Source organism: Rhodotorula paludigena, assembly GCF_050403205.1.
Source record: "Rhodotorula paludigena JCM10292 DNA, Rt_paludigena_JCM10292v1_ctg18, whole genome shotgun sequence".
NCBI lineage: Eukaryota > Fungi > Basidiomycota > Microbotryomycetes > Sporidiobolales > Sporidiobolaceae > Rhodotorula > Rhodotorula paludigena.
Genome location: NW_027481440.1, coordinates 140292 through 166014, shown reverse-complemented (window position 1 = coordinate 166014; position 25723 = coordinate 140292). Strand labels below are relative to the sequence as shown.

At 64.5% G+C, this 25723-nt stretch overlaps 11 protein-coding genes across 11 annotated transcripts; 5 read left to right on the top strand and 6 right to left on the bottom strand.

The window, feature by feature from the left end:
• Window positions 1-175: 175 nt before the first annotated feature.
• Window positions 176-2402, bottom strand: JCM10292_001244 (uncharacterized protein; the record flags this gene model as incomplete). The annotated part of the gene is made up of 10 exons (XM_076648751.1): window positions 176-405; window positions 485-789; window positions 846-969; window positions 1029-1204; window positions 1266-1326; window positions 1386-1468; window positions 1527-1612; window positions 1681-1735; window positions 1796-1828; window positions 1891-2402. 10 exons carry the CDS (start codon window positions 2400-2402, stop codon window positions 176-178), a joined length of 1665 nt encoding a protein of 554 aa, XP_076505697.1.
• A 451-nt stretch (window positions 2403-2853) lies between these two features.
• Window positions 2854-4416, bottom strand: JCM10292_001243 (uncharacterized protein; the record flags this gene model as incomplete). Its single annotated transcript, XM_076648750.1, has 1 exon — window positions 2854-4416. The coding sequence occupies one exon, from the start codon at window positions 4414-4416 to the stop codon at window positions 2854-2856; it is 1563 nt and encodes a 520-aa protein (XP_076505696.1).
• Window positions 4417-5012: 596 nt separating this feature from the next.
• JCM10292_001242 (uncharacterized protein) lies at window positions 5013-7099 on the top strand (the record flags this gene model as incomplete). The annotated part of the gene is made up of 4 exons (XM_076648749.1): window positions 5013-5196; window positions 5288-5329; window positions 5458-6407; window positions 6467-7099. 4 exons carry the CDS (start codon window positions 5013-5015, stop codon window positions 7097-7099), a joined length of 1809 nt encoding a protein of 602 aa, XP_076505695.1.
• A 327-nt stretch (window positions 7100-7426) lies between these two features.
• Window positions 7427-8437, top strand: JCM10292_001241 (huntingtin-interacting protein K; the record flags this gene model as incomplete). The annotated part of the gene is made up of 4 exons (XM_076648748.1): window positions 7427-7481; window positions 7695-7820; window positions 7930-8201; window positions 8312-8437. 4 exons carry the CDS (start codon window positions 7427-7429, stop codon window positions 8435-8437), a joined length of 579 nt encoding a protein of 192 aa, XP_076505694.1.
• Window positions 8438-8572: 135 nt separating this feature from the next.
• Window positions 8573-10080, bottom strand: JCM10292_001240 (inositol-pentakisphosphate 2-kinase; the record flags this gene model as incomplete). The annotated part of the gene is made up of 3 exons (XM_076648747.1): window positions 8573-9262; window positions 9333-9608; window positions 9667-10080. 3 exons carry the CDS (start codon window positions 10078-10080, stop codon window positions 8573-8575), a joined length of 1380 nt encoding a protein of 459 aa, XP_076505693.1.
• A 942-nt stretch (window positions 10081-11022) lies between these two features.
• On the top strand, window positions 11023-12793 carry JCM10292_001239 (uncharacterized protein; the record flags this gene model as incomplete). The annotated part of the gene is made up of 6 exons (XM_076648746.1): window positions 11023-11534; window positions 11608-11864; window positions 11929-12165; window positions 12228-12351; window positions 12411-12616; window positions 12675-12793. 6 exons carry the CDS (start codon window positions 11023-11025, stop codon window positions 12791-12793), a joined length of 1455 nt encoding a protein of 484 aa, XP_076505692.1.
• A 201-nt stretch (window positions 12794-12994) lies between these two features.
• JCM10292_001238 (uncharacterized protein) lies at window positions 12995-14659 on the top strand (the record flags this gene model as incomplete). The annotated part of the gene is made up of 6 exons (XM_076648745.1): window positions 12995-13197; window positions 13271-13441; window positions 13498-13650; window positions 13712-13966; window positions 14025-14154; window positions 14213-14659. 6 exons carry the CDS (start codon window positions 12995-12997, stop codon window positions 14657-14659), a joined length of 1359 nt encoding a protein of 452 aa, XP_076505691.1.
• A 97-nt stretch (window positions 14660-14756) lies between these two features.
• On the bottom strand, window positions 14757-15612 carry JCM10292_001237 (uncharacterized protein; the record flags this gene model as incomplete). The annotated part of the gene is made up of 4 exons (XM_076648744.1): window positions 14757-14879; window positions 14938-15006; window positions 15071-15145; window positions 15208-15612. 4 exons carry the CDS (start codon window positions 15610-15612, stop codon window positions 14757-14759), a joined length of 672 nt encoding a protein of 223 aa, XP_076505690.1.
• Window positions 15613-16078: 466 nt separating this feature from the next.
• On the bottom strand, window positions 16079-17328 carry JCM10292_001236 (cyclin family protein; the record flags this gene model as incomplete). The annotated part of the gene is made up of 3 exons (XM_076648743.1): window positions 16079-16725; window positions 16818-17138; window positions 17205-17328. 3 exons carry the CDS (start codon window positions 17326-17328, stop codon window positions 16079-16081), a joined length of 1092 nt encoding a protein of 363 aa, XP_076505689.1.
• A 644-nt stretch (window positions 17329-17972) lies between these two features.
• On the bottom strand, window positions 17973-19685 carry GCN3 (translation initiation factor eIF2B subunit alpha; the record flags this gene model as incomplete). The annotated part of the gene is made up of 11 exons (XM_076648742.1): window positions 17973-18011; window positions 18086-18127; window positions 18193-18400; window positions 18475-18508; window positions 18577-18631; window positions 18698-18758; window positions 18815-18909; window positions 18974-19054; window positions 19110-19133; window positions 19194-19514; window positions 19584-19685. The coding sequence occupies 11 exons, from the start codon at window positions 19683-19685 to the stop codon at window positions 17973-17975; spliced, it is 1062 nt and encodes a 353-aa protein (XP_076505688.1).
• A 33-nt stretch (window positions 19686-19718) lies between these two features.
• JCM10292_001234 (uncharacterized protein) lies at window positions 19719-25400 on the top strand (the record flags this gene model as incomplete). Its single annotated transcript, XM_076648741.1, has 2 exons — window positions 19719-21268; window positions 21935-25400. The coding sequence occupies 2 exons, from the start codon at window positions 19719-19721 to the stop codon at window positions 25398-25400; spliced, it is 5016 nt and encodes a 1671-aa protein (XP_076505687.1).
• Window positions 25401-25723: the final 323 nt, after the last annotated feature.

Sequence of the window (25723 nt, the reverse complement as noted above, 5' to 3'; positions counted from 1 at the left end):
TCATAGATAACTCTAGAGTCACAAGCGGGTCGCTTCTGATAGGAATGTCGGAAGACGAGGACGGCCATCTTGAGCGGAGTCCAGCCCCTCCCGTCTGTGGCGCCGGGCTCTTCGAGCGTCCGCTCGGCTACGCATACACGAGGTGCTCAGCGCAGGTCAGCGAATCAGGCGAGCTCTACGGTTGTCCTCCTCCGCTTAGCGCCGAATCCGCTTGCGGCTGCCGTAGCAGATCGGCCTGCGACCCGACCTCGCTCTCTGTCCCGCCCGAGACCTGCGAGTATCCGCCAAGCGAGCGGCGGAAGGTACGAAGCGGCGAGCCCGGGTCGTCCTGATATGAAAGCGAGAGCGGCCGGAAGGAGAAGAGGGAGGACGGGCGGGACGTCAAGGCGGATCGCCAGGACGGAGCTGTAAGAAGGCACGTGTCGAATGAGCACCTGTAGCGCATGCACGTCGCATGCGAGGAACATACCTCGCGAGAGATTACTTCTCGTGTCCTCGTCAGGCTGTGTTAGAGCCCAGCCGGGATCGACCGCCGAGACGGGCTGCATGCTTGCCTCCTCCTGTTCCTTCTGCATCGACCCGAGCGTCGTAGGCGGGCCGTCATACAGCGCGTGCGTAGCAAACGGCGAGCCTGTCGAATCGAGAGATGTGCCGAGTCCGGCTTCGGTTTGGGCGGCAGCAAGGACGGGCGCGGCACTTCGGTGCCTACCGCGGCAGGACCCGGTGAGGAAGCGCATGACGGGGCCTTGACGAGGTGGCAGCGGACCGCCGTGGAGTTTGTAGCCGATGCTGTGCGGCAGAAGCAGTCAGCTAAGGTGGGCTTCAGCACGAGAGAAATGACGAACTAGGCCGAAAGCGGGAAGATGTCGTCGCAGAACTTGACCTGCAGGATGAGCAAGAGCATCACGAACGACGTGCAGATGCCGATCCATGCGCGACCCCAGGGCATCGAGTCGATGTCGTCCCACACTGCGGATGCCCTGGTCAGTCACATCGGCGATCAACGACGGCATGAGAGTGCAACGCACTCATGCCAAGCCATGCAAGGGCGAAAGCAGCAGGAACGACCTTTTGCGGGAAGGTGATCCAGCGGGTGAAGCGAAGCATAGCGTAAGCTGAGCGCAACAGGCTCGACTGCATCCCGAGCCGGTGATCTTGCACGCGCAGATAGTTGTAGAGGTGATAAGCAGCCATCGCGGCGTAGCTGTCGCTTGCCAAGAGGTCAGCGCGGACGACATGGAGGACGTTGAAGAGGACAAGCGAACGTCGACTGCTCAAGCGTGGCGTGCAGCAGGATCCACTGAGCAAAGCGGAAAAACTTGGGACCTGTCAACAACGTGAAGAGTCAGCTGAAGCGGTCGCGACAAAGAAAGAGGTGCACGCACTCTTGGTCTGGAACGCAGCGAGCTGGCCGACGAAAAGGAGGATGAAGGTCATAAAGTGATGTAGGAAGATCTCAGGTCGAAGGCTGGATAGTCGAGTATCAGTGCATTGCAGAAAGCGCGGCGGAGGAGCGCAAGACGCACTCGCCGAAGAGAAGATCCGAACCATAGCCGATGAGAAGCGCCTTGATCGCTGCCATTAGAAAGCGGAAGTCGCTCATCCGGATTGGCTGTTTGTTGTATGGTGTTGTGTGTATCAGCAGTCGGCTGAACAGAGGCCGCAGAGGGAGAAACGCACACCGCCGGGCAGGACAAATAGCCGGTAAGCAAGCAGCTGGAGGATGATGGCGATGCTGCGCAAGCCGACGGAGGGTCAGCAAGCGCTCGAGCAACTCTAAGAGGACGAGGCGCACATCGAGACGACCAGATTGAGAATGTGCCCCAGCCTGCGGAACGGGGAATAGGTGAGCGGTGCCGCGTAACGCCAGCGTTGCGACTCCAGCCTCACGCCGCCTTGGCCGGCTTCGTCAACGCAGCTCTGCTCAATTCGATATCGTCGACAACGCCTTTCCCTCGCTGGACGACCGCGGTCCGCTTGACCGCCTTCCGATTGACGAGGGCGACGACCGCAACCTTCAGAAGCGCGGCGACGCCGAATAGCCACGTGATGGCCCAGATGTCGGGCGCCCAGAATGTGAAGACGTCGTATCGCGTCGTGCCGATCAGGATGAGCGCTTGCAAGTCCGCCGGCGAGCCCTTCTGCAAGTCGGACAGCGGGATCTGCGCGGTAACGGCGCCGAGCTCGTCCAGCTGCGCCGTGAGGAACGTCGTATTACTCAGGAGCGCCTCCTGCTGTGCTGCTGCGAGCGTCGGGAGCGAAGGCGAGAGCGAATCGGCGAACTCGCTCAACAGGCTTGAGAGCAGCGTAAGGTTGGCGGGCGAGAGGTTCGACGGCAGGCCCCCGAGGGCGGACGAGAGCGCCTCGACGGCCGCAGGGACACTCTCTGCGGTCTGAGGCATTGCAGCAGAACCAGCAAGAGCCCAAACGGAGACAAGCTCTCGCCCTGTTGCCTCGTCCGTCACGAGGAAACCGTCCGTGCCCAGCGCCACGAGCGGATGCTCCGCGGACCGGAAGGCTCATGACGCCGGTCAGGAGAGCGTCAGGGAAGCGCCTTCGGGCCCACGCCCGCCCTCTCCTTCCGTGAACTGGCGAGGCAATCTTGATTCAACCGGGATGCATTGTGCGCGAACGCATGGTGTGGGGACATCGCAGGAGCAGCATCGGACGCGTGCTGCGAACGAGAAGCCCTGCCGTGCGAAGTTCTCGCCAGACTTTCGCGCGACACGAGCATTACAAGTGAGAGAAGGGGAACGAAGCTGTGCGACCGCTCGGAACGAGCGACTCTCACGGCAACAACGGTCAAGAGACTGCCAGGTAACGAGTTGCGTGTGGGATCTACGGGGAGTGCGCTCACGACTCGCGGTTGAGCATCGCCTCGAGCTTGTTGAGCAGCTCCTGGTTCTGCTGCCTCCTCTTGCCGCCCTTCCTCGGCTGCCCCTGACCCTGCTGCCCCTGCTGCCGGCCCTTGGCCGACGCGAGCTGCTTGTCGACGGCGGCCGCGTCCATCGTGCGCTCCTCGAGAAGCGCCTCGCGCTGCCGGACCCACTGCTCCTGGCTCGCGCCCGAGCGCTTCTTCTTCCGGCTCTGGACGAGGTCCCTCGGCCCGCTGCCGCGCACGCCAATCTTCTTGAGCACGTCGGCGTTGTAGGCCATCTCGGTCAGGCTCGACGCGAGCCCGCCCGCGCGGCCGCCGCGGCGCCCGGGCCCGGCGCCCTGGTGCCGCGCGAGGTCGGCGGGGAGCGCGCCCGAGTAGGCGGGCGAGCCGGGGAGCGGGCGCTCGCGCGCCTGCTGCGCGGGCGAGACGACGGTCGAGTGCTGGAGGCTGACGCTGCGGAGCGCGAGCAGGCGCGGCTCGTACTCTGCGGTCGCGGGCGCAAACTCGCTCGACTGGGCGCGCACGCCCGAGCGCACGATCGCCTGGTTCTTGGCGTACGGCAAGGGGTCGATCGTCGGGGCCGTCAGGCGGAACGACGCGCGGCCGGGCACGTTGGAACGCTCGCCGGCGGCGTCGGGGAAGAAGTTGGTCGACGAGGCCTGCGATGCCGACGGGCCGTGGATGCTCGCGACCTGCGAGAGGACCGAGGCGTAGACCTCGCGGCCCTGGGACATGAGGCTGCCGCTCGCGCGCATGGCGTCGGGCGACGGGCCGAGGATGCGGCCGGGGACGGGGGGAGCGAGAGACGACTCGAGCGGGGTCGGCGAGCCGTACTGGAGGGCGAGAGTCGGGTGGACGAGAGGAACGGTGGTCGAGGGCGAGGCGGAGGACGAAGTAGGGAGGCGGAGGAAGCGTTCGGCGAGGCGGACGAGTTCGAGCGGCTGCCGCTGAGCGTGGGCGTACAGGTCAAACTCGCCGTCGAGCCCGGTGCTCTCACTCGCCGCCTGCTTCGACTCTGTGAGGACGAACGCCTTGAAGTCGTCCCTCCGCTCGCCGAGACCCTCGAGGAAGCGCTCAAAGTCGCGCTCGCTCATCGCAAAGACATTGGGCATGCGGCCGAATGCGGGCTGCGTGGACTGCTCGCCGGCCACGGGCTGGATGGCGCCAGGCCCATCGCCGTCGACGAAGCGCGACTGGACCTCGAGGCGGTCCCACCTGCGATCGCCGTCTGCGCCGGTGCGCGGGAGGAAGGCGTCCGACTGGAGGCCGACGCCGACCTCGGACCACTTTCGCGTGTAGCTCTGCTCGCGCGTGGCCTTGCGGAAGGCGGTGCGGCCCTCGCGCGAGTCGAGGTCGAGGAGGCGGACGAAGGGAGAAGTTTTGGTGGTTGCGGCGGGGAGGGGCCGCTTGAGGCCAAAGTTGGAGCGGGCGAGGTTGGCGGCGTTGGTCGTGTAGACCTGGTCGATGTGCGGGTTGAAGCTCGCGAGCTTGGAGCGGCGCAGGAGCGCCGAGTAGGACGACGACGACGACGAGGCCATGGCTCCTGGCAGGGCGCGACTTGTGCGCGTGCAAGAGCGAGGAAGGCCTGTCGAGACGCGAGCTCGGAGTGCGGCGAGCGTGAGCCTGGCGAGCGGGTGCGTGCGCGCTGCGACGAGCGCCGACCGGGGCGAGCAGCTGGGAAGAAGTGCGGGCGAAGGGGGAACGCGTGCAGCAAACGCCGTGGAGATGCGCTTGCGTCCGGGAAGTGTGCGCTCTCCTGTCCGTCTTGCCGAGTCGGTAGCGCGAGGGTCCGTGCACGCGTTGCAGTGCTTTCTGGTGCTCTCGAGTCTGGTCTGCAGGCTGCACGGGTGCTTGTGCCGGGCGTGTCTCGCGTTGGCTGCTAGCGCGTCGCTGCAGCGCCCGCTCGACGCGTCTCGCTGTTGACGGGCAAATCGCTCTCGTCTCTCGCCTGCCCCTTGTCCTCCTGTCGAAACACTGCTGTGCCCCGTCGAGTCTGCTCGACCCACTCTCACCCGGTAGCACCCACCCTCAGCGCCCATCTCAGCGCTTGCCCCCTCAACTGCTCGACGGGTTGCGTCTGCCTGAGCACAACCCCCCTCTGCGCCACCTCTTCCGAGTCCGACGCGCAGCCAGCATGCTCGACGAGTACGTACAGGACGTGCAGCGCCTCGCACGCCACCGCAAGCGCGCACCGCAGGCTGCCGTCGTCGGCGGTGGGTTGCCCACCACTGCGGCCGCGACACCCGCGGCCGCTGCAACCACGACCGCTGCCGCCAGGGCCGCCGCAACAACCGCAGCAGTCGAAGCAGCTACCGACGGTGCGTAGGACCCTCGCTCGGTCGCGGGCCCATTGCAGCCAGGACGCGACTTTGCCAAACTGACCCTCGCGGTTGCGCTCTTTCCCTGCAGCCGCAGTTCTGCCACCCGAGTCGCGCCAGGCCCTTGCCATCTGTGCGTCTTGGATCCCTGTTGTCCTCGAGTGCGACAGACCCGTGGTGTTTGCCCGCTCTAAATCTAGAGCACACCCTTGCGTCGCGTCGCGGAATGTTGACCTTTTGTTTTGCATGCGCGCGCTACAGCTTCCCGCTCGTCTCTCTCGAGCGTACGCGCCGCGCAAAGCGCCGCTCGCGAAAGCTTGAGCCGCGCGCGCGCCTCGGCCGCCGCCGCGCGCTCGAGTTCGACCACCGCTCGCGGCGCCTCGTCCTCTTCGCCTGCGTCTTCGTCGTCTCGTTCCGGTTCGACGCCCGCCTCGTCTGCGTCTGCGAGCGCCGCGGCATCGAAGCAGGACTCGACGTCGAACGGCATCTCGGGCGGCGCCATCGCAGGCATCATCATCGCGCTCGTCGCCGTCGCGCTCGTCGTCGGCGGCTTCTTCTTCTGGCGCAAGCGGCGCAACTCGCGCGCCTCGGGCACCGGTCTCATCGGCGGTTCGTCGCCGAGCGGATTCGACGGCGCGGCGGGCGCGTACAAGAAGCACCACGAGACGGGCGACTCGGAGCTCTTTGCCAACTCGTCGGCGAGCCCGAACGGGCCCGCGTGGTCCGACGACTTCCACAGCGGCGAGAAGGGCTTTGCGGCCGTCCCTGCGGTCGCGGCCGTCAACCAGCACCAGCACCAGCCGCAGCAGTACGGCGCGATGTCGCAGGCTTCGTACGACCAGCCCGCGTCGCACAGCTCGTGGTCCGCCCCGTCGATCGCGTCGTCCGCGCCGTACCCGCCCTCGGCAGCGCAGAACGGCTGGCCCAACTCGTCGGCCAACCTTCTCGGTGCCGGCGCCGGTGCGGCGTCGCCGTTCGCCGACCCGCACTACCAGTCGATCGAGCAGCGCGAGATGCAGCAGGAGATGGAGAACCAGCGCCGCGCGCAGCAGGAGGCTGCCGCTGCTGCTGCCGCCGCCGCCGCTGCTGCAGCGGCGACCCCGGTCGCGCAGCTGGCGGCGAGTCCGTTTGGCGAGAGCGAGGGCCAGGGCGAGGTCCGCGTGGTCAAGGGGACGTTTGTCCCGAACCTCGAGGATGAGCTTGTCTTCCAGGTGCGTCTGTTCTCTTTTCACTCGCCCAAAGAATCCTGCTGACAGGCCACTCCTTGCAGCCCGGCGACCACGTCCAGGTCCTGATCAAGTACGACGACGGGTGGGCACTCGGCCTCAACCTCAGTGCAGGCCACCCGCCGCCCAAGGGCGTCTTCCCGTTCGACTGCCTCGGCGACATCGTCTCGGCGAACCCCGCCCCTGCTGCCCCCACTGCTGCCGGCGCGCCGCCCGCGCTGACACTCCCGCAGGCGCTCCAAGCCGGCGGCGCCGTCAACCCGGCCAACATCCCTCTCCCGCCGCCTACGCCGACGGGCCTCGAGCCCATCTCGGAGACGGAGCCCGAGCCCGCGGCGCCGGCGGCGCTCGCGCAGTCGCAGCCGGTCGTGTCTGCGTCGCCGCCGCAGCTCGCGCCCCTCTCGCTCGACCGCAACGACTCGCCCCTCTCGGCGTCGTTCCCGCCCGCCGTCCAGGCGCTCCCTGCGCCCGTCCCCACCGCTGCTGCCGGAGCGCAGAGCTCGCTCCGCGCCGAGTCGCCCGCGCCGCAGCTCAAGCCGCAGCAGACCAAGCGCGCGAGCAGCCTCATCGCGAGTCGCGACGCCGACCTGTTTGTCGCGCTCGGCGAGGTGCTCGAGCGCAAGGAGGAAGGCGCGGCGGCGCAGAAGAAGAAGAACGAGGACGAGTCGCTCATCTAGGAGGCCGCTTAGAAGCCGCGCGCGCCGTTTCGTTGTGGTCTTTTTCTCTTCGCCCCTGCTGTGCGTATACCCCCATACTTCGTTCACATTGTCGCGCCGCCGCGGATCATCGCGCGCGCCTTTCTCTCGCTGGACGAGGAACCATCCACCCTCTTCCGCTTTTCGCTAGTTTGCCTCCCCCCTTTCTCGTTGGTTGCACATTGTGTTATACCCCTGACTGTGTCGAGAATCGAGAAGCGTAAAGGAAGCAGTTCATTGCGTGTTCGTCCTTTGGACCTTCGCGTCCCCCGACTCCTCTCGTTCCGCTCGCTTCACTCCGCTCTCACGATGCTCAAAGCAAAGGCAAAGGCCGCCGCGACTGCTGCAGCTCAGAAGCGCAAGGGTGCGTCCTGTCCTCGCGCTGTCGCTGCACGCCTTTCATCAGCTCGAGGGACGGTAGTGCGCCGGACGCTCGAGGCGCGGGCGCTCCTGCAGTAGATGTAGAGTGTCGCAGCCGAGGAGATAACTGACGCTACTGCCCACTTACGCCATCCTTTCTTACGCGTCTCTCCGTCTCCCCGACTCCGCCTCTCTCATCTCGCACCAATTCGCACAGCCGCTGCTGCTGCCGCCGCCGCGCAAGAAGCTGCCGCGCAACAGCAGGCACAGCAAGCTTCAGGGCTCGGAGGAGGCATGCAGAGCGTCACGAGGAGCGGGCGTGGGATCCGGCCCAACTTGACGCGTGAGTCGCTCGCTCTTCAGCCGGCTCAGGCGGCTCAGGGCATGCGCGCTGTGCCGCCAGGTGCCTCCATGGACTGTTCCGGCGACTCACGCGACCGCCGCTTTCGCAGAGTACTGGGCCGACTCGGGCGCCTCGCGTCTCGCACCGGGCGGCTCGATCCAGCGGATAGGGTACGACCTCGCGTCGTACGAGGAGGCCGTGCGCGTCGTCATTCTCGGCATGGAGCCGCCCGAGGACAGCCTCCTGCGCGACAAGGTCGGGCTTGTCGCCGACACGGGCAAGGCGAGGGGTACCGGTGAGGAGGAGGATGGCGAAGAGAAGCAGCAGGAGGGACAGTCGACTGGGCGCTACAAGACGAACAAGGAGGACTTGGCGGTCGTGGTGCGTCTTCGTTGCTTTCTGCGCCCACGTACGGCGCGAGCTCGACTCGCTTCCGAAGGCGAAGCGTTGCGCGCTCCCATACCGTCTGCTCACCTTCTGCGCACGCACAGATCGACCAGCTCGACGTTCCCTCAGCGTTGGCGTCCAAGACGCTGCGAGCACACAAGGGCGACCTGGCAGCAACGCTGGCGGAGCTGTCGGCGCCTCGACTTCCGGCGACAAGCGCAGCGGCATAGACAGGGCGCAGAGCGTAGAAGGGGTGGATCAGGCAAAGTCGCAACTTGCAGTACCGTCTCTCGCATATTGTGTCTGCAGCGAGAGAGCGCGCACGACGGGGAAGGGTTACAACGACAACAACGGCACTTCCTTGATTACTCAACGCATCGCCGCACCTCCGTCCTCTCTGCATCCGTCATACGCTCGAGCCTCTCCCTCCAGCACTCGACAATATTCCCGTCCATCCTCCAGTACTTGCCCAGCCTCCGGATCGGTTTCGGGTCGAGATCAATCGCCTTGATCTGCACCTGCACTCCCTCTCCCGCGTCGCCCTGCTCCGGCCCCGGCTCTCTAGCACCGAGCGGGATCCGCACGATGAGCGAGCAGTCCTTGAGCGTCGCCGAGAGGAGGTACGCGAGCACGGCGTCGCGCGCAGAGCCGGCCTCTTCGCTCGCGCGCCGCAGCGACGCGGCCATACCGTCCCGCAGGGCGTGGCGCTCGGCGAGGGAGGTGCACTGCGCCGTGCGGGAGAGGAGCGGGAGGTGACGCGCGAGGAAGGCGCGCCAGTCGGAGAGGGAAGGTTGCGCGCCGGCGAAAGAAGCGAGGTTGCGCTCGAGGTCGTTTGCTGGCGAACTGCGCATCGCAGTATCGCACGCCTGGATGAGCGAGACGAGGCCCTCGATGTCGAAGGCGTCGAGTGTCGCTTGAAGTGTCGCGAGAGTGCGGAGGACAGGTGAGGCGAAGAGAGCGGAGACAAGGAGGTCGGTGAGAAGGGCGCGAGTCCCGTCGAAAGAGCTATCGCAAGCTGCAAGCGCGTGCTTGAGCGGGTGGACGGCGGATTGAAGCTGCAAGCGAGGTACGAGGAATTGTGTCAGGAGGGCGCGCATGCGCAACCCAATCCTCGAAGTAGCGCACCTCGTCCGGCGAGACCCGCTTGCGCTCGTAAAAGAAGCGCAGATTATTAATGGTCCCACCGCTGCTCTCCCAGCTTGAGAAGAGCGTCCCGACCGCACGCCTGACGCGTCCTTCGTCGCCGCTGTAAAGGCCGAGCGGGCAGAAACCGTCCTCCTGCTCGGCAGCTCCGCTCGCGCGCTTGTAGAACCGGTGCATACAAGTGCGGCAGTGAGACGTCTTGGTCGGAGCCGTTGTCGCGGACAGGTAAGCTGGGTTCGGCAGGAAGCCCCACTTGGGCTGTTCGGGCGAGCAGGTTCAGCGAGAGCAGCTGGAAGCGGGAGCAGCTGGATCACACCTTGATCTCGATCGCCAGCACTCCATCGCCAGCAATCAGGTCCTCCACCAGAACTCCTACGCGAGCATCGAGGTCGACTTCGTCCACCGCCTGTCGCTCAGGAGGACGGACGGCGCGCATACATGTCGCCAGCTCCTCGAGCCACGTGCGCTCCAGCGCAATCTCGCGCATCTCAACGAGGTGCTCCTGGCCCAGCAGCGGCGCCACGATGTCCCGCCCGAAACTCGTCTCGACTTCCCCGTGCACCGCCTCGGCCGCATCCCCCCGAGCCTCGGCGACTTTGCGCTTGCGCAGGCGCAGTGCGTGCCCGGCATACGGCGAGGTGGACGAACCGGCGAAGGACAGGACGAGGTTGGCGCCTCCTTCGGCCGTGTACCGCCAACTCGACGGCGGAGGGAGAGATGAAAGCGGCATCGTGCGGGCTAGCGGGGTCCAGTACGCGTAGCTGGGTGTTTCGTGGCTATAGCATGCCAGTAAGCCGCTCTTCTGATGAGAGCAAAGGCACAGTCGTCGGTCAATCCGTTGATGGATGCTCTCGCTTTCGCCTCCTCTCGCTTTCGCCTCCTCTCGCATCGCCCAACTCGGCCGAGTCGCACAGAGGCCTTGCTCTGCCAGCACGAGCAGAGCTGATACTGGCGCAGTCGCGGCCAGAGTCGCCTTTCAACGCTGCTCGCCGCTTGCAACGTTCTGTCATCTTGTCGTCGTCCTTCAACCTCGTCGTCCCGTTCATCCCGTGGCGCAGCATCAGCAGGAGCCATTCTGGGCCTACGCGTTCCTAGCTGTTTGGATTCATGAACCATGTTCCGGACCCGCACGGGTCCCTTGTTGGTGTCCACCGCAGGACAACACCGTACCGAGCGAAGATACCGACATGCCAGCGTTCGTGCGGTGGAGCTGCTCGTTGTGACGGACATACGCACGTGCGACGCGATCAAGCCGAGCGGGCGTTCACCAAGGGGACGTTGCAAGCTCTCTCACCGTTCTCCCCGCCAATCCTGTTCTCGCTTCACCGCACGCGAAGGCGCGTGAGACATCTTCGATCGCTCAAAGTGCGACAGTCTGAGCTCCATCGTCAGCGGAGCACGCACGATTGTGCTGCCGACCCGCATCCGGCGGGTTTCCGGGATGTCTTTCGCGTCTCTCGATCACGCTCAAGGTCCTCTTCCGGCAGATCCCTTTCGTGCCCCGGCTTCTGCGCCCTGGAGTTAAGCAATTCTCGCAGTGTTCTGCCGCACGCACCGTCGTTCGGAATTCCTCGCGGCCGGCTTTCACGAGCAACGGGGTGCGACCATTCGAGGGTCTGAACTTGCTGCTGGCTGGCTCTCTGCCTCTCTTCTATGCTCTCTGCAGTGCAACATGGCGACCATCGACACCCTCCCTGCTGTCGCTGCATCGCTCGGAGCGTCCCTTGAATCGCTGCCCGCCGCCTTGACGAGCGTCAACACGACGCTCCTCTCGTCCCTGCTCTCCGCCTTCTCTTCCGACCTCGAGCCCGTTCTGCCTAGTCTCGGTACCGCACAGCGTGAGCAGTTGCTCAGCAACACGACCTGGCTCGCCGAGAACACCGCCGCCCTCGCCTCGATCGCATCGAAGCTGCCGCCTGCCGATGCCGCCGCTTCGTCGCACGAGACACTCCTGGCGCTCATCAAGATTGCCGTCACGAAGTACGACGTCTTCTCGCTCTACAGCTGCGACGTATGGAGCGCGCTCTTCCTCTTCATCCTCGCCATTCTCTTCAAGGCCGCCCTTGCGCTCTTGCTTTCGCCATCCGCTATCCGTCGGACGCGCACCGCCCTGGAAGACCAATACGGCGGTGAAGTGGACCGCGACTTCGCCAGAGCGAGATTGCAGAAGCCCGCACGAGCGCTGTACGTTTGCATCTTTCTCTTGTGGGAGTGTGCAGGTGGTTGTATTACCGCACTAACGCTGATGTGACCGCAGCCTGGGCCACCTCATGAACTTGGTCGTCTCCACCGCGGCGCTCGTCTTCCAACTCATGGCTTACCGCCTGTTCGCCCTGCCTGGCCAGCCCGTCACGTTCGACGACTTCGTCTACTTCTCAATCGCCCTCAAGCTCATCATCTTCAGCTACGCGGCCGATCTCCTCTTCGGTGACGTGCGACCTGAGATCTACGCACACCACTTCTTCACGTTTGCGCTCCTCTTCGTCGGTCAGATGGCCGTGTTCGAGACCAAGAGTGCGTCCGAGTTCCGCTGCAGTTTCGCCCGATAGCTGCACACTGACTCTTGCACGCTGCACAGGCCCCAAGTTCTTTCGCATGGCGCAGTGGCTCATCCTGCAAGCCACGACCGAGCAGTCGACCTACGCCGCCATGGTCTCGTACCATGCGCTGACGTACCTCAAGGTGCAAGACCACCGTCCCAAGCTGCAACGCCGCCTTCTAGCTATCGCGCACAAGCTTCTCGTTTTCACGAAATACATCACCTGGGTCCAGAAGGTTGCGCCGGCGGCCTTCTCGCTGTACTGGCTCGGACGGAGTGCGTCGCTCCGCTGGCTTCCGTTCTCTCCGGGTGCGCCCGCTGACCCTTTCTTCGCCCAGTGTGGTACGAGATCGATGATATCGCCTGGGGGCGCGCATGGCTCGGCTGGTCGAGCCTCATCATTGCGCTCCTCCTCCTCCTCCAGATCAAGTTCTGCGACGACATCTTCCCGCTCGCGAACTAGTATGCCTCTTGGTTTTCAATGCTGCGCTGAGTGTATAGCTGACATCATCACATCGCAGCGTCGGCTACAAGCTCAACGGTGGCGACGTTCCTTCGCGCACCGGCCCCGTCATGCGCATCCTTCTGCGCCTCATAGGCCGCCGGGCCAGGCGCGCGTCGGCACCTACGCCTGAGCGCGCGCCAAGGAGCTCTGCTGGCATCGACCTAGAGAGGGGCGCTGAGGACGCAGAGAAGAGTGCGGGACAGGAGACGGAGTGGGAGTTCGGTCTGTCTCCCGCTTCGCAGGCTCGTCTAGCCGTCTCTGACAGATCGGGCCCTCACAGTCAAGGCCGTCGACTCGCAACGCTCCTCGGTTCTCTCGAGTACTCTGCCCGAGCTGTCGCGTTCGCCTGGTCAGGCGACACTCGACTCGTCCGCCTCGTCCTCCCGCACCTTTGCGTAGACTGTCCCAACTAGAGTTGTCCATACATATCCGTAGCGTCTGTCTCTATCCTCCTTCTGCGTACAGACTGCATTGTTGCTCCTGTTGCGTTCCTCCTTTCTTTCGGGCCGGCCTCCTGCCCGACCTCCGCCCGTCGCTGTCCTCGGCCTCGCCGGAGGCGGTGCAGACAGCGCTTTTCGCTGTTCTTCCCGCCGCTCCACGATGCTGTGGCTGGCGCACTGGCTCATGCGAAGGCTCCTCTACGCACTCGGTCTCTCGGCTCCTGTCCGCGTTGTGCACCACCCGCTCCACGCCAAGCTCGTCGCAGAAGGAGACCGGCGCATCCAGGTCGAAGATGTCCTCGCTCGCTGCCCAAGTCTGGTCGGGCGAGAAGCGTGGTACACGCCAACGACGTGGCTCAGCAGGTGCGCCCTGGACCGCTCACCGCATCTTGCTCTCGACGAGACTGAACCCGCTCCTCGTCCTCGCGCAACGCAGCGGTCATGTCGCGACGATCGCGTGCACCATTTTCAAGTTCCGCTACGACCCGATCGTCTACACGCGTGAGCTGCTGCAGGTGCCCGACGGCGGGACCATCGCCGTCGACATCGCTCCGCCGCTTGCGCCGGGAGAAGAGATGGACGACCGGCCCATCCTCGTCGTCGCGCAGTGCGTCTTTCCTCAGTTCGTCCCTCGCCACGCGAGTCTCACGCTCTTATACACAGTGGCTTGACGGGCGGCTCACATGAGAGCTACGTCCGGAACGTGCTCGCAATCGTGACGCGACCGAAGGAGGAGGGCGGACTGGGCTGGCGAGCTGCGGTCGTCAACTCGCGCGGCTGCGCCAACACGCCGGTCACGTCAGGCAAGCTTTACAAGTGCGGACACTCACTGGAAATCTCGTACGGAGTTCAGCACTGACCTGACGACTGAGTGCAGCGGAGCGGTGACGGACGACTTGCGCTGCGGCCTCGCCTTCCTCTCGCACTTTGCGCCTGACGCGCCTTTGTACGGCATCGGCTTCTCTCTCGGCGCAAATCAGATGGCCAAGCTTGTCGGCGAAGACGCAGAGGACACACCGCTGAATGGTGCGGTCGTTCTCGGCGCACCTTTCGACTTCGTCCGCGGCCATGTCGCTCTCTCATCTTCATGGATCCGGCTTATCTATTCACGGGCAATGGGGAAGAACCTCAAGTGCGTCTCACCGCGGCAGCATCCTCCCCAATTGACCGACTAACCTTGTCTTCTGCAGGAATCTCGTCGCTCGCCATGCAAGCACCTTCAAAAATCATCCCAAGCTAGACTGGAACGGCATTTTTGACAACCCCTACACGACGCTATTCGAGTTCGACTCGCTGGTCACTGCGCCTCTGGCAGGCTTCGTGCGTTGCTCGCCCGTCTTCCGCGCTCCTCGCTTCGGTTGACCCGCTCGTTTCGCAGGGCACCGCTATCGACTACTACCGCTCTGCATCTGCCAACAACGTTATCGACCGCGCCGCCGTCCCCCTCCTCTCCATCTCGGCCCTCGACGATCCGATTGTCGACGCCAACGGCATCCCCTTCTCAGCCGCAACGCACAACCCGAACCTCGCGTTTGCGGCGACTCGGCACGGCGGGCACCTCGGGTGGTTCTCGGGCTTCTTCCGTCCGCGGAGATGGGTCGCCAAGCCCGTCGTCGAGTTCCTGCGAGCGCTGCACGAGCAAAACCCGGATAAGCGCAAGGCGCGCGAGACTGTCCCGCCGCAGCGGAAGGAGGAGCGTGCACAGATTGGCGGGGAGATGGTCGTGCTGAAGGACAAGCCGGAGGTCGGGTTCCGGCGGGTCAAGGCGGAGGAGCACAGCGCGAAGGGCGGAGAAGCGGTAGAAGGCGTAACCCAAGGTCTCTAGAGCGACCTGACTTTATCGCGCAACGGGTCCATAGAAGTTCAACGTAAATGTTACAACAAGCACAAGGTTTGGATGCGGCGTAGGTGGGCAGTCTAATTCAGGCGAACGACACGCGCTTCTTGGCGCCGGCTGTCGGTGCTGCAGGCGGCGGTGCTGCAGCTGCCTTGTGCTTGTCTTTCTTGGCTTTTGCGCGTGCCGACACGACGGCCCGGGCGGCGGCCTGCACGAAGAATCGTCAGCCGCGCTGGAAACGACGGGATCGAACGCAGAAACCGCACGAGTTGCTTCTGTTTAGCGTCGCTCGGCTCCTTCTTGCCGGTGATGACTGGTCGCGCAGGCTTGTTCTTCTGCATCGTTGGTCCGGATGATCAGTCAGAGGCTGGCGGAGAGGCACAACGCGGGTGTACGCACTGCCCGCTCCAGTTTCGCCTTCGCCTTCTCCTCGGCTTGACCCGTGATAGCCGCCGCAAGAGAGAGCAAGTCGCTCTGTAGCATCGCGAGATTAGCGAACGGCCTAATGAGCACGTAAGGAGGGGAAAGAAGCGCACCTTCTCCTCGACGAACGTCTTGGGCTGCTTTCCCGGTCCGCCGGCCTTCTTGCGGGCCTTGCCCTTGCCCTTGACCGCCGTCTGCGGTGCTGCCGGTGCCTCCTCAGGTGCCGGCGAGCTCGCAACGCCCGTCCACTCCTCCTCGCCGTCCATCTCCTCGTCGCCGTCGTTGAGCTCGTCGTCCTTGTCCGCCTCGGCCACGCGCGGCGCCTTGTTCACTGCACCCTTGTTCCCCTGAGCTCCGACTGTCATGCTCCGGCCAGCAAGCTTCGGCTCGCGTCCCTCCGTAGACGCAGACGCAAGCTTGCCCCGCCTCATCGCCTTGCCCAAGGTGACGCCGCGGCGGTACGGCAGCTGGTCCTGCGAGCCGCGCTTATTCTTGTGCTGCTTTGGCAAGGGAGCCATGGCGTGCACTGCCAATCTGGAACGGTGGGTTCGCGGGGACCAGATGGAATTTGGTCGAGAAAGGCGCAGAGGTCGAGGCTCTCGGAGAGCCTTCCGCTCGAAGCAGGAGCGGAACGGCCCGTGAGTTTGGAGCGAGGGTTCGGGTGTCTTACACAGCAGCGAAGACTCGACAGGGCGCTGCTTCCAACACTAAACCCACGACGACGAGAGAACACCGCTTTGAGAAGGTGCGCGGAAGCGAGGCTGCAGGGAGGCGTGGAGACGTTGCAGCCGCCTGCGATGCAGACGTGCCAAGGTAGATTGCGCAGCTACATGCTGAGTGGGGGTACCGATGCTAGGTGCGCAGCGCGCAGGACAGAATGACGCGAGGGATACAATGGGTGGGTACTGCGAATGACAACAACTTCGAAGGATGACCGGAAGGAATAAAGACAAAGACGACACCGACAGAGACCCGGAAGAGCGTCTAGAGAACCGAGATGTCGACGTCGATGGCGTGTGGCTGCTGCCCGCCGGGCACCTGTTTCCGTGGTGCGCCGAGCGAGAAGGCCGCCTTGCCCGACTCGTACGCTGCGCGGAGGAACGACGCCGAGCGCTGTGTCCGCAGCGGCGACGGGTCGTAAATGTACGACGGCCGTCTCGTCGGCGACGACGAGGCGTCGACGACGGTGATGCCTGGGTAGGCGGGAAGCTCGTCCATCGGCGTGATGGGCGATGCCGACGACGCCGACGACTGCGACTCGGCGGGCGACACCTCCTCGTGTGGTAGCTGGCCGCGTGACGGGCGACGGCGAACGGGAGTCTGCAGCTGGTGCTGGATCGAGGCGCGCGAGCCGCGACGCGGAGTGGAGGAAAGCGAGTCGACAACGGCGCGGGGCGAGAGCGGGACGGCAGAGGCGGCGGGAGCGTGGATGTGTGCCTGCACGCGCAGCGACGACGTCGATGCGACAGGCTCGCGCGGGAGGAAGGGCTCGAAGTGGGCGAGAAGCTCCGTCTCGTCCATGCGGAGGTCGAAGTCGAGGAGGAAAAGGAGCTGGCGCTCCATGAGGTTGACCTCGGCTTGCGGGAAGATGGCGGCGTAGCGAGTCCAGTGCTTGTTCTTCGGCGACGAGTCTGCGACGAGCGAGCAAGAGGTCAGCACACCTGCTCGCCTGCGATCGCCCAAGGTTCGAAGAGTCGAGCCGATAGTGGGAAGCGGGACTGACCATTCAGGTACTTGGCGGCGGTGATGAGCGTGGCGAGGAAGACGCGATGCCGGGTCGACTCCATGCCATGGGCGACCTTGGGCAGGCGCGAACGGAGGCGGTCGAGGTAGACGAGAGTGCAGAGGAGGGTCGGGACCTGAACGTTCGACTTGTGCACGAGGATGGTGATGAAAGCCTCGAGCGAGGGAACGTCCGGGTGAGGCTGACGGTGGATGTCCGAGAACTTGGCCTTGACCGGCGTCGCGGGCGGCGAAGGCGGGTCGTTGTCGCGCTGGCTCGAGCCGCACTGGATGACGTCGACCGCACGCTCAGCGATGTAGGCTGTGGCAAGGACCAGAGGTCAGCTCGTGTGGACGGCGTGCCGCGGGTACAGGCGAAGCGACGCACTGATCATGTCGGGCGTGACCGGCGAGCGGATCAGCTCGAGGAGGCGCTGGTCGTGCATGAACTTGGGCAGCAGCGATGCGGGGTGCCGCCTGGTCGAGGTGTGGGAACGCGAAGAGTAGTCCATCTCGACGACGGAGGCGGTGTCGAGTGGGCACGAAGGCGAGCAAGGCAACAGCGCAGACAAAGCGATGGTTGAAGGACAAGAGAGAGGAGCACGGCAACGACGGGCGTGGACGAAGCCTGTCTAGCCCAGAGGGTCGAGATGAGTTGGCCCGCGAACCTGTGCACAAGCGCTCCCAGCCTCGGAAGAGGAAACATAGAGTTCTCCGAGAGCAGCGCCAGGTCCCGCACAGTGATGATTTGGAACCCTCCTGGGCAAAGTGCAACCTTTGCCCGAAGTCTTTGAGCGAAGCAGGCGGCCAGACCGAGTGCCTGGCCATGCCGCAAGAGAGAAGATGGCACGCACGGTCGGTCGCCGGCGCGGATGCTGAAGGCGATCGCGAATGGGGAAGGCGCGGCGCGCTCCAAGAGAGGCCGCCTCCGCCGGAGCTGCCGGCCGGCATCCGCATTCGGCAAGACAACACGGTGTCTCACCTTACTCTGCGCTGGCCGTTCTCGCGGCCATCGCGCATGACAGCGAGCGCACTGCGGTCGGGCTGCATGACCTTTTCTCGATCGCGCGGGCCAAGCGGTCGAGACTCTGCGAAGGAAAGGTCGAGGCGCTGCTCTGGCGACCGCGACAATTGCATTGCGTGCCTTTGCGGCTGATCACCCGCCATACAGGGAGAAGAGCGCATCCGATACGCCCTGTTTGAGCAAGATGAGCAGACCGGCCACATGCCCGCTCGGAGACAAGCGAGAGATCGGAGTCCAGCACGTACGGATGGGGTCAAGACGCCGACATCGCTAACAATCAAAGTAATCTAGCCCAGAAGGCGGGTTCAGTCTTCATTTCGGTTCATGTTCGCGAGCAAATTCGGGAGCGCACCTGGTCTGGCGTCGTGTAATCGAGAATCGGGTTATGCCGCGTCGCCGCGTCGCTCATCTCGAGCGCGTCCGGCATAGTGCTATGGATCATGGGCCGCACAGGCGTTGCAGGTACGCCCTTCGACTGCTCAGAGGCAAGCGCGTCTGCGGAAGGGAAGGCGAGAGGGGCGGAAGGAAGGGATGACGGCAGGTCGTACTGAGAGAGCGGGCTGCGAGGACCGGTCGTCAGCGACATCGAACGACGGTGGCCAGTAGAGAGAGTGGCTATTGAGCCAAGTCTCACAAAAGGCGGGTAAACTTGAACGATTCGGCGAGAGCTAGTCGTGAGAAGGTGTCCGTCAGCGGAACCCTCGACGTCGTCGTATAGAAGCTAACAGAGACATACCGTAGAACGGCTTGCCCAGCGCCTTGGCAGCGATAGCCATTTGATAGCCGCCGATCTGCAGCGCACGCGAGCAGAATTAGTCTCGTGGCGAGTGAGAGATACGAGTTCGAGTCGAACGCACGAAGTTGACCAATCCGCCTGACTCGCACACCGCTTCTGCTCCCACAAGCGCCAAGTCACATCTGCACCGACAGAGTATGAGCGAGACGCGAGGCAGAGGAGAGGTAATCGAACTGACTTTGCCATGATGTAGGCGACGGCAGAATCCAGCACAACCACGCAAGGGATACCCGCCTCCGTCAACACCGCATGCGTCTTCAGGCCAAGGCCGAACTGGAGAATCACGCTGGTCAGCGGCCTTGACGAAGCTGTGCAGTCCGGGAAGACTGGGACACACCGGACGGCTCTCCGTCACGTACACCTGGAAACGCTTCTTCTGCGTCTGCGCCGCATACAGGAGCGCCTGGACCACCACACGCTTTGTACAGACATTGTCAGCTCGATTGCAGTGGCCGACAGCGAGAGACACGCACAGAGTAACTGTGGACAAGCAGGGTCTGCAGGCGGCAGGTCGATCAGCTCGTGTCAGCAGGGACAGCGGGACAGCGCCAGCGCACGTTCCCGTCCTGGATGAAACTGCTCATGTTGACGGCGATGGCGTCGCGGCACTTGCTGCTGTTGCGGACAAACTCCCTCGCGCGCTGGACGAGCTCCGACTTGAACTCGGCGAAAGACATCTCGGGCGGTGGCCGCTGGAGCGTGAGGTAGCGCATGAAGAGCGCCGTGCCAGACTGAGCCGAAATCGGGTTGAAGGACGCGGCGGCGAGCTGCGCAGAGGCCTGGCGGAGGAGGGCGAGCAGCTCCTGGATGGTCGACGAGTCGGACCGCGAGACGAGCTCTGCCAGCGCCTCTACTGCCGCTACGGGCGCGGGCATCGGCTGTACACGCGCATATGGCTGTCAGCATTGTCGCGTAAAGTTGCGGCGAGGACGAGCAAGTCGACGCACGTCGTCCCGCTCGAGCAGGGCCGCGTACGCCTGCACGACGTCGAAGCCAGTCTTCTGCGGAGTCACGAGCGGCGCATCCTCGTCTAGAGCGGGCAACGCCATGACGACGACGAGCGAGACGAGCGACCGCCGGAGATGAAGCGAGCTTGGCGGTCAAGTCGTCTCATGTCGCTTCCAAAGGAAACCGAAGCTACGCATACCGGCCAGGTGGGCCCATTGGGCCCTCACCAGCCGGCTCAAGCCCACCCCACCCCTCCTGCGGGAGGGAAGAACGCCCAGCCCGCCCCCTCGACGGGTCACGTCTACAACGCCTGGGACAAGGCCACCGCCCAGGAGAAGGACGTTATGCTCAAGAGCATTCAGGCCTACCTCGAGGACGCCAAGTTCGAGGATGGCGCCGGCGCCGGTTCCCGCGCCCGTCTCGTCCACCTCGCCGTGGGGGCCGAGCAAGTCCCGCTCGCTCTCCTCAGCTCCGCCGGCCGCGCAATGCAGTCGACGATCAACGAGATCCCTCCCAACACCATCCGTGCTGCAATCCCCATGCGCTCGACGCAGGCTGGCAGCGAGCGCAACACGCTCGTCTCGCACGCCAAGGCCGCGCTCATGCAGCACTATTCCGGCAATTGCCTCCTCCCGTACATTGCTGAGCTTGCCGGCAATAGCGAAGCTCCCTACGCGCCGCTCATGTCGGGCGTGGCCGGAGTCCGCTTCGTCCGCTTCGCCGCCACCCGCGGCGCCTACGAGATGGACGTTGGCTTCCGCGACGCCGCCGCGCTCGCCGAGGCCGTCAAGGTTCCGTTCTTGTACCAGGGCCGCCCCATCCAGCTGGACTACGCGCCCGTCGGCGACCTGTGCAACGTCGTCGAGGTCCGCCTTGTCGTCCCGCACCTCTACCTGCAGGACGCCATCGTCGTCAAGGCGCTCGCCTCCGCCTTTGACAAGGCCGAAGGCGCCGCGCTCCACAGCGTCTATAAGCTCTACGACAGCACGACGGCCAAGTTTGGCCACCCGGTGCCTGTCTTTACCGGCGCCTTCCGCGCCTACGTCCGCTTCCCGTCGCTGGTCCGCGACGCCGCGGGCACTTTCAAGTCCCGCGCTGAAGCCCTTATCCCGCACAAGGTCCGCATCGCTGGTGCCGAGGTCGCGCTCCGCCACAACTACGAGCTCGTCTTCTGCCCGCGCTGCCAGACCCCGGGCCACGATAAAACGGTGTGCCCCAAGTTCCCCTGCTCGTCCTGCAACCGCGCCGGGCACATTGCCTCTGCATGCTCCGACCCTACTGGGCGTGCTGCAGTAGGCGCCAAGGCAGCCCCTCCCGCGCCTTTCGTGTTCAGCGCCTCGCGCGACCAAGGCTGGCAAGTCGCCGGCCGTCGCGGCATCGCCCGCACCGGCTCGAATGCCGAACCTCTTGGTGCACGTAATTCCTTTGCCGCCCTTGAGGTCGAGGACACCGAGGAGGACACCTCGGACGTTGAGATCGCCGCTGCGCTCTCCGGCAGCACCAAGGCGCAGCACCGCGCAGCTGCCAAGGCCAAGCGCGCTGCTGCAGCCTCCGTCCAGGGCTCTGTCACGCACAAGGACAAGCGCCCCAAGGGCGACCAGATCAACTTTGCGCCCGTCATCGACATGGCCAACGCTCCGATGTCCGAGCCTGCTCCGCCGGCGCAGGCCCTCCCGGGCAAGCAGTCTGTTCCTCTCCCTGCCGCTGCTGCTCACGCTGCCTCTGCGACCGCGACCACTGCTGGTTCGGCGCATGCGAATGAAACTGCTGCTTCCTCCCAGACCTCCATGAGTCCCGAGCCCGCTACGGCGTCGTCGGCGTCGTCTGCCGGACCAATGCTTGAGGATAATGATGAAGAACCTTCTGCTACCTCACAGAGTGAATCTGTGGAGGTAGTCTCTCCCTCTCCCTCCCCTTCCACTTCTGCTCCGGCTCCCTCCGCCTAAATGCCCCTAACCGTACTCACGTGGAACGTGCGCAGTCTCTCTTCACAGAGAGCTCAGCGCTCCATATTCCGTTATCTCTCACTCTACACCTCCACCCCAGCCGCACTACTCCTGCAGGAACACGACCTGCCGCTTCACCTTGTCGACCAAGTCTTTGCTTCGCTTCCGTTCACGGTTTTTGCTTCCACATTTAATCTCATCTTGCTCTCCCCACCTCTCATGCAGATGCTTTTGCACGAGCCGGAGGTCTCGAGCGCCGAGGATGGGCGCCGCTTGACGGCGGTCCTGTCCTTTGCTGACTCGCCCTCGCTTCAGCTCACTAATCTCTATGCTCCCCCGGGTTCCAAGCGCCGACAGGCGTACTTCTCTACACTAACTTTTCCTGCCGATACCCTTAATTACAGCCTGGTTGCCGGTGATCTCAACGATTGCCCCGACCCAGCGCTTGATCGTCCGCATCAAGCCGTCTCCAATGGCCATCATTGGGCTCTTTTCCTCTCGAGACTTCCTCAACACTACGATGACGTGGTGCGGCTGCGCTACCCGCGCAAGGCGCTCTACACTCGGCCCCACAAGCACCTCGGCCGCATCATCTCCTCCTCGCGCATTGACCATATTCTTGCTAACACCCGCCTCTCTCCGCTTCTCAAGGCCGCTCACATTCGCTATGATGCCCCTTTCAGCGACCATCGGCCTGTCGAGGCCGTCTTCGAGCTCTCCGAGGTGACACACGTCGCCCATGAGCTACCGCGCACCTCGGAGTGCACCCCGCGGTTCAACCCGCTGCTGTTGAATAATACCCTACTCAACCTTGAGCTCACGGCCTTCATCTCCTCCGGTCTTCAGTCCCAGCCTGAGTGTCTCTCACCCAAGGATCGGTGGGAACACCTCAAGAAGGGCATTGCTTGCTTTCTTGCGTCTCGCGCACGGGATCGCTCTCGTCGTCGTCGTCAGCAGCAGTACCTTGCTGAACTCGAGCTTCAACAGCTTGAAGCAGCAGGCGCTGTCTCGCCAAACGACTTCCCGCGCTGGCAGCACGCCACCAATACGCTGCGCAATCTGACGTTCGAGCAACGGCAGACCGCCTCGCTTCGCGCGCACATCCCGATCATGGGTGGCGTGCCGGCTGAGCTGGCGGCGCTGGAGCAGCGCCATCGCAGTCGTCTAGAGGCGACCACCTTCCGCTCCGTTCGTCTGACCGACGGCTCGCACACGGTCGACATTGCCCGGGCGCTTGCCGCCGCCGATGAGCACTTCCAGGAGATATTCTCGCTGAAGGCGCAGCCGGCTGTCGATGTGTCCAGGGCTCGAGCAGCGTTGCTCCAGCATATACGAGCGTCTTCACCTTCGTCCGACCCGCGCCTAGGCCGCCGCTGGGCAAGTAGTGCCGCAGCACACCTCGACCTGCCCATCACTGCCGACGAGGTTCGCCTCGCCATCTCCTCAGCACCGTCGTCGTCAAGCCCTGGACCGGACGGGCTGCCCTACGAGTTCTACAAGTCCCAGAGCAACGTCCTGGCGCCGGCGCTGGCTGCCCTCTACAACGACGTTTGGCTGTCCGGGTCGCTAGCGCCCTCGCAAAGCGTTGCGCATGTGCGCCTTTTGCTCAAGCGCAAACCAGGCGTCGACAAAGCCGCGCTCACTTCGTACCGCCCTATCTCGCTTCGCTCGGCCGACTATCGCCTGCTCGCGCGCATTTTGGTCAAGCGCATCAATGTCCTACTCCCTCTGGCCATTCCGCCATCGCAGGTCGGTTTCGTCCCGGGGCGACGCAGCGCCGAGGCGGCGCGACACCTTCAGTTGCTGCTGGAAGAAATCGGCGCCCGCCCGGAGGATTTTCCGCGTGCTGCTCTCCTCTCGCTCGACATGGAGAAGGCGTACAACCGGGTCGACCACGCCTGGGTCTTCGAGGCGTACGAAGCGTTTGGCGCTCCGCCTCGGTTCTGCGCGCTCCTTCGCGTGCTCTACGATGAGTCCCACCTGCGTGCACGCTACAACATCAACGGCTTTCTTTCACCGGGTATTCAGCTGCGAACTGGCCTGCCGCAGGGCGACCCTCTCTCATGCGCAACCTGGCTCATTTCGTTCCAACCGTTCCTCGACGCGCTCGTCCTGCGCCAGGTTGCGCTGCAGCTCTATGCGCCTCTCTCTAGCGTACGCGCTGACGTCGTCACGTCGGTCGCCTTTGCCGACGATGCATTGGTCGTCGTCGAGGAACTCCAGACTGCGCTTCCGCGCCTCAACTCGCTTGCCGACGACTGGTCGCTGGCGACAAATGGCCGGCTCAACACCTCCAAGACGGAGGGCGTCCGGCTTGGGCCGGCGTGCGCTGCAGATCCGTTCGCGCCGCTCGTTGCCTGGCGCACAGAAGGGTTCGCGACCTGGGCGGGGTTCCCCATCTCCTCGACCCCGCCGGACGCATTCTACCACGCCCTGCTGGCCCGCATCCGGCGTCGGATCGGCCTTGCGCAGAAGGCCTTCTCTTCACCGCGCACTCGAGCGCTGTACTCGAACGCGCACATCCTCGCGCTTTCGCTGCACCTCCTGTCCTTCTGGCCTGCCCCCTCGTGGTTCATCGATAAGCTCACATCTGCGCTCCTGAACTACGTCTGGGGCGGGTCCGGCGGCCACGCCGTCGCGAAGGCGACCCTCTTCCTGGCACCTCGGCGGGGCGGACTCGGCCTGCTCTCGCCCGCCGACTTCGACACCGCCAACTCGCTAAGGTTCCTGGACGAGTACATCGGCGGCGACGACGTGCTGTGGCGCGACCTCGCAACTTCCTCATTCCGCCGCGCCTTCCCCTCGAGCGCCGCCAGTCCCGCTGTCCTCGTCACCTCGCCGCTCGCGCTGCTCCGCCCAGGCACGCGCGCGCCGGGCGCGAGCAGATCCGCGGGTTCGCTATGGACCGCGGTTGCCGCCGCAGCGTCCGCCCATCCGCCTCTCCCGCTCCTCTCCCGCCTCTCGTCGGCGGCGCTCCTTGCGCTGCCACCCTCTCTCTTCTGCCCTGCGCCCATCCTCCGCCCAGTCAAGGCGCTAGCGCACTTGTACTGGCAGTACCACCCGGGCGCAAGCCGCCCCGCGGGTCTCTACTCGCTTCCCCTCCCGCTCCCTTCTCCTCATTCCGTCTCCGGCCTTCGGGCTGCTCGTCACGTCTGGCTCGCTCATACTTTGCTACATCCTGCTTTGTTTGCTCTTCTCCCTTCTTCTGCTGCTGTTGTGTCCCTCCCTCTTCCCTCGCAGCCTCCCCGGGGCTCCCTCTCCTTCCTGGGCCTCCCGCCATCCTTCTCCGCTGCGGCCGCCCGCCGCGCTCTCGTCGCGCTCCGCTCCACGGCGCCCATCAGCACCCGCCTGGCCTCGCTCCTCCCGCCGTCACTTCCTTCAACCGCGGTCGAAAAAGCATGGCAATGGGTCGCGCTCCCGCCGGCGACGGCACTCGAGGCGCACACCCACTGGCTCATTCTCCATGGCGCCCTTCGTACCCGCCGCCGCCTTCATAAGCAGCAGCTCGCGGCCGGCGACGCGTGCCTCTTCTGCGGCGCCTCGGACACTCTCGCGCACGCCATCTTCGACTGCCAGTACTCGCGCAACTTCTGGATCGCGCTCACAACCTTGCTCGCCACCGCCGTCTCTCCAGCCTTCACGGCAACCACCATGGCAAGTGATGAGATCCTGCTCGGCCTGCCCACCCTGCACGCCCTTGCACCGCGCGAGGCGCACCCGGCCTTCCGCGCCGTCGTCGCCGTCGCGCTCCAATCGCTGGTCGACGCGCGCTGGGCACGCATCCGCCCGCTCAACCCAACATCCTCATCTCCAAGCAGCGCTGAATTGGCGGATCGGGCGCTCCTTGCCGTAGCTGATCGCCTCTCTTGAAGGCTCCCTCGCACGGCCCTCGATTTGAGGTTCTCCCCTGGGACGGCTACTCTCTTCTCTCGTGATCTCTTCTTTCCTTGTTCTATTCTCCATTCCTCTGTCATGCTCCTCGTGCCCCCGTGATCTAGCTGCTGTATATTCTGGCACGCAGGATTCAGGCATACCTCCCTTTGGGAGTGAGCCGCCCCTGTCTCTTGTCTACGCCATTAGGGCACGAATGTGCGTAGCCATTAGCGGTTGTTGAGCCGAGCCAGACGCAATGCACTTCCGATACAAAAAAAAAAACCCTCCACCGATCGAGGCCAGGTGAGTCGACAGTGGAG